The 10,438-nt window shown below is 40.8% G+C and overlaps 1 protein-coding gene across 1 annotated transcript in view; it reads right to left on the bottom strand.

Annotated features, from left to right (window-relative positions):
* Positions 1–5,794: 5,794 nt before the first annotated feature.
* Positions 5,795–10,438, bottom strand: part of exosc9 (exosome component 9) — an 85,038-nt gene continuing 80,394 nt past the window's right edge. Inside the window, exon 12 of the mRNA XM_039751146.1 lies at positions 5,795–6,092. Within this exon, the coding sequence (XP_039607080.1) occupies positions 6,008–6,092 (85 nt within the window). The 3' untranslated portion in view covers positions 5,795–6,007. The remainder of the gene's footprint in view (positions 6,093–10,438) is intronic.

The raw sequence follows: 10,438 nt of genomic DNA, 5'->3' as shown, positions 1-10,438 counted from the left end.
CAATCCACCAATCAGGCCTGTATGGTAGAGTGGCCAGACGGAAGCCACTCCTTAGTAAAAGGCACATGGCAGCCCACCTGGAGTTTGCCAAAAGGCACCTGAGGGACTCTCGGACCATGAGAAAATTCTCTGGTCTGAGACAAAGATTGATCTCTTTGGCATGCATGCCAGGCGTTGTGTTTGGAGGAAACTAGGCACTGCTCATCACCAGGCCAATACCATCCCTATGGTGAAGCATGGTGGTGGCAGCATCATGCTGTGGGGTTGTTTTTCAGTGGCAGGAACTGGGAGACTAGTCAGGATAAAGGGAAAGATGACTGCAGCAATGTAGAGACATCCTTGATGAAAACCTGCTCCAGAGCGCTCTTCACCTCAGATTGGGTTGACGGCTCATCTTTCAGGAGGACAGAGCCGAGATATCAAAGGAGTGGCTTCAGGACAACTGTGAATGTTCTTGAGTGGCCCAGACTTGAATCCGATTGAACATCTCTGGAGAGATCTTAAAATGGCTGTGCACCAACGCTTCCCATCCAACCTGATGGAGCTTGAGAGGTGCTGCAATGAGAAATGGGCGAAACTGGCCAAGGATAGGTGTGTGAAGCTTGTGGCATCATATTCAACAAGACTAGAGGCTGTAATTGCTGCCAAAGGTGCATCAACAAAGTATTGAGAAAAGGCTGTGAATACTTATGTACATGTGACTTCAGTTTTTTTATTTTTAATAAATTTGCAAAAACATCAAGTAAACTTTTTTCATGTTGTCATTATGAATGTAGAATTCTGAGGAAAAAAAATGAATTTAATCCATTTTGGAATAAGGCTGTAACATAACAACATGGAAAAAGTGATGCGCTGTGAATACTTTCCGCACTGTAGAACTCCATTACACCTTGCATTTCTTAACTTTTAGAATTCAAAGGGATTATTTATGTAGCAGGGTCCAAAGGGGAATGGTAATTTCCCCCAAGGATTTAGGCGCCTACGCTGGTTACTGCCTCTCAAAACACTGCCATGATTATAGAGCATGGTAAGAACACACAAACGTACTGATTGTGTGCTACAAGATCAAGGTAAAAAGTATTGGTCAAAATGAAGAGGCAAGGTCAGGAACAGACAAGAGGACAATTAATCACTGGCAACATTGTAAAAGGTTAGCAGACCACCATGAAACGTTGCGTACTCAAACTTACTCAGTCCATTTCAATTACTAGATGTGAAGCAGAAGCAAAATTTGGCAAGTCACCAGTCCAACAAAGGGGCCTCTTATGTATCCACCTTCACATAAGGCCATCTTGAAACTACCAATCCAGCAAATAATATGCCAGCTCTACAAGTAACTTAACCACTGTGCCTCACACTGAAGAAGACATCCAAAATGACTTACAGAATCTTGAATGAGGAAAATCTTGAACTTCAGAAAAACAAAATGTGCAAGGCAAAAAATCCTTAGGACTAGGCTATACATTTGGGAGCCTTTTAAAATTGTAGCTAGATTTTTGAATGAATATTAACAATGTGGTCTGCTCATCACTCAAGTCCATAATGGACAGGCACAATCTGCTTAAATTAAATACCACACAACTGGACATCGTCTTGTGTGTAAAGAATACATTTGTGAAACATTCACAGGAAAATGTCAGAATTGTTGTATTTAGCACCACTAGGCTTGACAAAATGTTTCTTGTAGCTGCTAATCAGACTTACACAACAGTAAGGAAGAGTGTCTGACTGTTCCTCCTTATAAAATTCTTTCAGTTCATACATATTTCTAAGACTCTTTACAAGAACAGCCCCTTTCAAGTCAGGCTGCAGCATTTCAGTGGCATTTCCAGAACATATATGTACTTTCATTTGGTTAAGCCTATCCGTTGTTGATAGACTTCAGTGTCATGCTGCATTACCAGACTTCGATTAAAACGTCAGGTGACAGTGCCACCCCGACATTCTCTTGTAAAATTTGATGGTGTTCTCTCTACGAGAGCATGCCGTCCTGGCTTGGAGACAGCAAAGCAGCTCCAACCCTAACCCATGATGCTCTCCCCACCAGGCTTAATTAATGTCTGGGGTGAGAGTTTGGTGTTCATGAGCATTGGTTGTTTTCCTTGAAATGTAGCATTGTGAGTTCATCTTTTGTCTCATCAGTCTATAAAACATTATTCCAAAAGCATTACAGAACATCCAGCTAGTCGTATGTAAACTTCAGACATGGTTTGTTTTTGGAGAGCAGTGCCACTCCATTAAAATATATATTTTTTAAATTGTAGATACATGAACAGAGATTCTGCATTGCACACTGTGACCCTACTAAGAGTGCTGGCAGCAGTACTGCATTTCTTCATGTCTAGACAGTCTTACTTTTCCTATCTCCACCATATCTTCCTCCTCCATCTATTTTGCTGAACAACTCTTTTCTTAAGAAGAGCAGGTTGTCAGTAACCAAACTTGGTGTGTCTTGGCCTAAAGTAGAGCCTTCCAAAAGGGATGATTTGGCAGTTGGCCACAATGTGGCTTGAGGGGTGTCAATAAGGTGATACATTTTCAACACAAACCAAACATCTGTAGTAGGGCTGGCAATTAGTCAAAAATTAAGATTCAAATACATATACAGTGGTGTGAAAAACTATTTGGCCCCTTCCTGATTTCTTATTCTTTTGAATGTTTGTCACACAAAATGTTTCTGATCATCAAACACATTTAACCATTAGTTAAATATAACACAAGTAAACACAAAATGCAGTTTTTAAATGATGGTTTTTATTATTTAGGGAGAAAAAATCCAAACCTACATGGCCCTGTGTGAAAAGTAATTGCTCCCTTGTTAAAAATAACCTAACTGTGGTGTATCACACCTGAGTTCAATTTCCGTAGCTACCCCAGGACTGATTACTGCCACACCTGTTTCAATCAAGAAATCACTTCAATAGGAGCTGCCTGACACAGAGAAGTAGACCAAAAGCACCTCAAAAGCTAGACATCATGCCAAGATCCAAAGAAATTCAGGAACAAATGAAAACAGAATTGAGATCTATCAGTCTGGTAAAGGTTATAAAGCCATTTCGAAAGCTTGGGACTCCAGAGAACCACAGTGAGAGCCATTATCCACAAATGGCAAAAACATGGAACAGTGGTGAACCTTCCCAGGAGTGGCCGGCCGACCAAAATTACCCCAAGAGCGCAGAGACGACTCATCCGAGAGGTCACAAAAGACCCCAGGACAACGTCTAAAGAACTGCAGGCCTCACTTGCCTCAATTAAGGTCAGTGTTCACGACTCCACCATAAGAAAGAGACTGGGCAAAAACGGCCTGCATGGCAGATTTCCAAGATGCAAACCACTGTTAAGCATAAAGAACATTAGGGCTCGTCTCAATTTTGCTAAGAAACATCTCAATGATTGGCAAGACTTTTGGGAAAATACCTTGTGGACTGATGAGACAAAAGTTGAACTTTTTGGAAGGCAAATGTCACGTTACATCTGGCGTAAAAGGAACACAGCATTTCAGAAAAAGAACATCATACCAACAGTAAAATATGGTGGTGGTAGTGTGATGGTCTGGGGTTGTTTTGCTGCTTCAGGACCTGGAAGGCTTGCTGTGATAGATGGAACCATGAATTCTACTGTCTACCAAAAAATCCTGAAGGAGAATGTCCGCCATCTGTTCGTCAACTCAAGCTGAAGCGATCTTGGGTGCTGCAACAGGACAATGACCCAAAACACACCAGCAAATCCACCTCTGAATGGCTGAAGAAAAACAAAATGAAGACTTTGGAGTGGCCCAGTCAAAGTCCTGACCTGAATCCAATTGAGATGCTATGGCATGACCTTAAAAAGGCGGTTCATGCTAGAAAACCCTCACATAAAGCTGAATTACAACAATTCTACAAAGATGAGTGGGCCAAAATTCCTCCAGAGCGCTGTAAAAGACTCATTGCAAGTTATCGCAAACGCTTGATTGCAGTTATTGCTGCTAAGGGTGGCCCAACCAGTGGTTCAGGGGGCAATTACTTTTTCACACTGGGCCATGTAGGTTTGGATTTTTTTTCTCCCTAAATAATAAAAACCATCATCATTTAAAAACTGCATTTTGTGTTTACTTGTGTTATATTTGACTAATGGTTAAATGTGTTTGATGATCAGAAACATTTTGTGTGACAAACATGCAAAAGAATAAGAAATCAGGAAGGGGGCAAATAGTTTTTCACACCACTGTAGAATGTGCATGCTAGTGTTATGGGGTCAGACAGGGGACAACTCCTTAAAAAGTGTGTATCGAATAGCAGTGAAATCCTGCGCTGCAAAAGACTCCTCCCTCTGGGCTTCATCGTAACACATCCGCCCCCAATCTCTGCAGATTTGTTGATTTGGGCATTTTGTGTATTTAAATCTGGATCTCCTGTGGCTGTTCATTATCAGCTCTGTCAACATCACTTCTCATAACTGAGTGTGACACACACATTTTTTTCAAATTATATATCTTCCCATTCATATTTTCACAAGTATTGCAGACAATTCTTTCAAGCTTACATCGACTTCTACACAATTATTTTCATAACGTTGAACAGGTAGCACACGCAGCATATGCAACAAAAGATCGTTCATGTTTGCCACTCTTTGAAAGCCAAGGTAAACTCTGATGCTATAGAAAGGTTTTCCCCATGCAACAAATTATGTTGGCACACGTGATATACGTTTATATGTCTAACGGGTTTTTTTAGGAGGCTTTTCAATGGTGGACGGTTCATCGTAAATAGAAGCTTGTTCTCTGTCAAACCAGGTTAACAAGAACACCGCTGATCTCTACAGTTCAAAATCACCAACCTCACTTTGAGCGCCCCTTTCATGACACGTAGGATTGGTTTAGAAATGTGCCACTCAGTGAGCGGTCTAATTATTCCCACTCATTTTTCAGCAAAATTCATTCATGGTTGTCTCCAGATGTATATATTACTAGACAGGCTGCAAATACATTTGTACTGTCTATGCTTTTTTATATTGATTATTATTACTCTTTTGCTGGTGACATTTATGACTCCCTCATGCAGCGAGCAGCCTTCAAATGGTGTTCTCAAATGTTATTCACTTTGTGTAGAAAGAGATGTGATCAAAGAGACAGCAGAACAGGACGCAGTTTCAACACAACAAATATATATTATTATATGTGTGAAATTATGTATTAATTGTTTAAATTATGTTATATTATGGAGCACCAGACTTAAATGGGTGCAATAAGATCACTTTTCATCATCTCAGAAATTCCTTTTCAATGTTTTGCTTATCATCATATTTCATGAGACCAGGACCCAAATTTGGGCTGGGGTGCCTTCTGTGTGTGTGTGTGTGTGTGTGTGTGTTGCATGTTCTCCCCAAACTTATCAAACATTCCTTGCTTGTTTCTGTGATTCCTTGAGTGTTTCAGTTGTTTCAATGGCCTGTCCCCTCCAAACGTTCATGTTCTTGTTTGACTGGAGGCTCGTCTTGTTATCTGTTGCCAATTCTACAAATGCGTAACATTTCCATGACCAGATGACACCCTTGGCCACCGTTCAGTATCAGCCTTCTGTGCTAAACTGCATATATTGAGCATTATGAATACAATAATTATTCTTTAAAAAGAAACAATGCTGAAGCATCCTGAACATAAAAGAGACAATGAGGATGGAAAGACCAACATCTACAGAGTGGCCTGGATATCAGATGGAGCTCATGCTGAATTACAAGGACATCTAGTTACCACTTCTTGACCATGGCCTGAAACATTTTCTATCATAATCTAAGGCTGCAAAACAAGCTAAAATATTTTAGATTTAAAATTTAATGTGTAGCAGAGAGCAGATAGACAAATTTACAAAAGCTTCTCAAAAATGGTATGCTTAGTCATTACTAATGCAGCCAGAATCTGCCTTTACAATATAGCTTAATTCAATTAATTTGTTACAAAGCTATTATTTCTTGTATCAAAAAATAGAAACAAAATTATTTCAGTGGTAGGTAATGTCATATTTCACATTCATTTGACTAATTGACTCTGTTTCTTTTTTTTCTTTTTTCTTGATCCTGATGCAGTTTCTTCAGGGAGATTGGAAGCTTGTTTTCTGTAAGAAATAAAATGCTGTATGTATTTCTTAATTTCATAACTGCTACTACTAACGTTAAGTCAAATGTTGAAATAATTCGCCTCAAATCACACAGATCCTTAAAAATTGAGCTTAATACAATTACCTAATACCTACTTCCTGCTGCTATCAAAAATTACAAAGTATGAATTCTTCTATTGCTTTTAGCATTACAGTAATCCCTCGCTATATCGCGCTTCGACTTTCGCGGCTTCACTCTATCGTGGATTTTAAATGTAAGCACATCTAAATATATATCACGGATTTTTTGCTGGTTCACGCTTTCTGCGGACAATGGGTCTTTTAATTTAGGTTACATGCTTCCTCAGTTTGTTTGCCCAGTTGATTTCATACAAGGGACGCTATTGGCGGATGGCTTAGAAGCTACCTAATCGGAGCACGTATTACATATTAACTAAAACTCCTCAATGATGTACGATGTGCTTCCCGCACGGTGCTTGATTGTTTGCTTGTCTCTGCCTCTATCTCACCCTCTCTGACATTCTCTGTGCCTGACGGAGGGGCTGTGAGCAGAGGTGCTGTTTGCACAGAGGCTGTTTGCTTAAAAGATACTGACGCTCCTCTAAAAAATGCTGCTTTATTGCAGTGCTTTGGGCAAACTTAAAAGCACACGTATTGATTTTTTGATTGTTTGCTTTACTTTGCGAGCGCTCACTCTCTCTCTTAAATTCTCTGCTCCTGATGTAGACACTCCTTTGAAGAAAAGATATATTTGCATTCTTTTAATTGTGAGAAAGAACTGTCATCTCTGTCTAGTCATGGAGCACAGTTTAAACTTTTGACTAAAGGATGTTATTTCATATCTAGAGGGCTCTAATAATGTTAACAGTGTGGGAGAGATTATAAGGGCTTAAAATATATAAAAATAACTATATAAACATATGGTTTCTACTTCGCGGATTTTCATCTATCGCGGGGGGTTCTGGAACGCAACCCCTGCGATCGAGGAGGGATTACTGTAATCAGTTTATCATTGTGTAAATCAAAAAAGGCTACAGCAAACAGAGTTAAAATAAAAGTACTTAAAATCAAGGAAGTATGTCACCCTCAAGAAACAATCATTTACAGTTATAGCTGTCTAAATTTAACAATGTTAACAATAACATTTATAAAATCGCAACAATAAAGGAGATTTGAGGTGTGTTAACATCACACACACTGGAGATTCATCAGTAGTGGTCCTGGGAAAACTTGCACAAAAATGTTACTTTTTCATAGGGTTAACATGACATATTATACACTTACAGTACTCTAGTAATGGCTCAGTTTATATAAATGCACCATCTATAGTTGTAATTGGAAAAAAAGGTGCCCGACTAGAGAAGAAAGTTTAATTTTGGATTACCAAATGTTAAACTCCCTGATGAAGGCCTAACTCATCACCTTGTCTCTTTTTCCAGTGCAGGGCAGCTGCCCTAGTTTTACTTGCCAGCTCCATTTCTCTTCGCAAAATTATAGCCACAGCTTGCTTGGTCAGTGGTGCCGTTCTGCTTATGGCATTCTTTTGCATGAATTGCACACCCCATTTCTTGGCACAATCCTAGCTCAAGCAAACAAGAATGAGCTGCCTAAGAGTACCTCACCCATTACAGCATTAACATCAACAAATAGCAAGAAATATAAAATAGGTGTTATTTTGATTTGGTAGAGCAATATTTTACTCTACTTTCCCCTTTTGTATTATTAATATGTAGACTTGGTCAGAATGCCTCAAATCTCACAGGCTTACCACTGTTTCTAAGGTATTGTACCATATAACTTCTCCCCCCCCTTCTCTTCTACATTTAGAACCTCAGGCAATTGGGTGTAGTAAAAGACAAGCAGGAGTTAAGTTACAATTTAAACAATGTATTATTTATAATATTTATAAATAATAACAATATGCAAAGTACATTTGAATATTGGCAACCATGCAACCTGATAATTGGTGATGTGTAGTTTCAGGTGGTACACATACTTGTTAGTTACTTAAAATGTGTCTAGTTAAGGCATCGTTTTGTGGTCAGCTTTCTTCAGAACAGGCTACATGCCTGTCTCAATATGGCTGCCGAGCTGTGCTCTTCATTGTGTTGTCCTTTTCAGTTCATGGTGTGAGATGGTCATTCATCAGTTTGGCAAGAGAGAGCGAGGGAGCGAGCAAATTTGTAGCATTGCCACATAAATCTTATATCGTTTCTTTTTTTTCCTCTCTATGTAAAATCCTGTTGCCATTTGAGAATAGGTAGATAAGATGGGCGGGCTGGAATGAAAGGACCTTTTGGGAGGTATTGGGCTGTCATTGTGATTTCCAGGAGTGCCACGGAAACAGACGCACTATTTGAATAGGGGCACAAAAAGGCAGGAAGAGAAGGAAGAAAAGACGGCCCGAGTTTTTATGGTAGAGAAAAAAAAAAACACGACCCATCTGAGGCCAGGAGAAAGATTGTTTTTCGGGGAGCACCACAAGTTCAACGCAGTCTGGGGTGGCCACCTCCAAGATTTCGGAGACGCTGAGGGAAGTGAACTTTATCCTGTAAGGCAAGGTCAGAGCCGATTTCCTCGCTAAGTGAAGAAATGCTAGGGAGCGTCAGAGCTTGTTGAGATCTATGTATCTTGAGATCATCTGAGCTTGAGATCATCTGTGGAAGGAGCACCTCTGTAGGGAAATATGAAACAGTTTTTGATCATTTAGTACTGTTCAAGCGCATTCGACACTACTTCTGTGCCCCCCTCCACTCCAGTGATTCGAGCGGAGTTTCCTAAGCTTGGCGAATCGTATACTACAGAGGACATCACCAATTTTTTTGAACAAGCTGAAGCATATTCTGTCTGTAACTCCCCTGAGTAAAGAGGAACTGTTGGGGTGATTAACGCAGCGCTAAAGGGATCCGCGAAGAGCTGGTGGCAGGCTAGTAAACAGACGACTAGCTATTGGGGCAGTTTTAAAACAGCATTCCTTGAAGAATTTTTGCCAGAGGATTACCAGACAGAACTGGAGAATAAACTCCTATCCATGGTACAACAGCCCAATCAATCAATCCGGAACTTTGCTTACATAAGAAGCGGCCAGGCAGATGTTGGACTGTTTTCTCCTCTTTTACACCCCTATATTAGTGGTCCCCGTACAGGTAAGGGGTTGGAAACTAGATGCTGTGGTGAATAGGGGAAGCCAATATTCCTTGATACAGAAGAGCTGGTGGAATAAATTGGCCCAATTCCATGAAAAGCCGCAGTCGGCCTCGGATGTCAATTTCAATTTGAAAGGCAAAGTTAGGCAAAGTTCAGTGGGAGCTCCAGTTACAGTGCATCTGGAAAGTATTCACAGCGCATCACTTTTTCCACATTTTGTTATTTTACAGCCTTATTCCAAAATGGATTAAATTCATTTTAATCCTCAGAATTCTACACACAACACCTCATAATGACGTGAAAAAAGTTTACTTTTTCCCTGTTTCCCCTGATCACCCTTGAGATGTTTCTGCAGCTTAATTGGAGTCCACCTGTGGTAAATTCAGTTGATTGGACATGATTTGGAAAGGCACACACCTATCTATATAAGGTCCCACAGTTGACAATTCATGTCAGAGCACAAACCAAGCATGAAGTCAAAGGAATTGGCTTTAGACCTCCGAGACAGGATTGTCTCAAGGCACAAATCTGGGGAAGGGTACAGAAAAATTTCTGCTGCTTTGAAGGTCCCAATGAGCACAGTGGCCTCCATCATCTGTAAATGGAAGAGTTCAAAACCACAAGGACTCTTCCAACAGCTGGCCGGCCATCTAAACTGAGCGATCGGGGGAGAAGGGCCTTAAGTCAGGGAGGTGACAAAGAACCAGATGGGTCACTCTGTCAGAGCTCCTGAGGTCCTCTGTGGAGAGAGGAGAGCCCTCCAGAAGGACAACCATCTCTGCAGCAATCCAACAAACAGGCCTGTATGGTAGAGTGGCCAGACGGAAGCCACTCCTTAGTAAAAGGCACATGGCAGCCTGCCAGAAGTTTGGCAAAAGGCACTTGAAGGACTCTCAGACCATGAGAAACAAACTTCTCTGGTCTGATGAGACAAAGATTGAACTCTTTGGTGTGAATACCAGATGTCATGTTTGGAGGAAACCAGGCACCGCTCATCACCAGGCCTATACCATCCCTACAGTGAAGCATGGCGGTGGCATGCCGGCAACATCATACTGTGGGGATGTTTTTCAGTGGCAGGTACTCGGAAACTAGTCAGGATAAAGGGAAAGATGACTGCAGCAATGTACAGAGACATCCTGGATGAAAACCTGCTCCAGAGCGCACTTGACCTCTTGGCGACGGTTCATCTTTCA

This window comes from Polypterus senegalus, chromosome 4 (assembly GCF_016835505.1).
Source record: "Polypterus senegalus isolate Bchr_013 chromosome 4, ASM1683550v1, whole genome shotgun sequence".
In the NCBI taxonomy this organism is placed as follows: Eukaryota; Metazoa; Chordata; class Cladistia; order Polypteriformes; family Polypteridae; genus Polypterus; species Polypterus senegalus.
The sequence above is the reverse complement of the archived record's forward strand: the minus strand, read 5'-3'. Positions and strand labels throughout refer to the sequence as shown.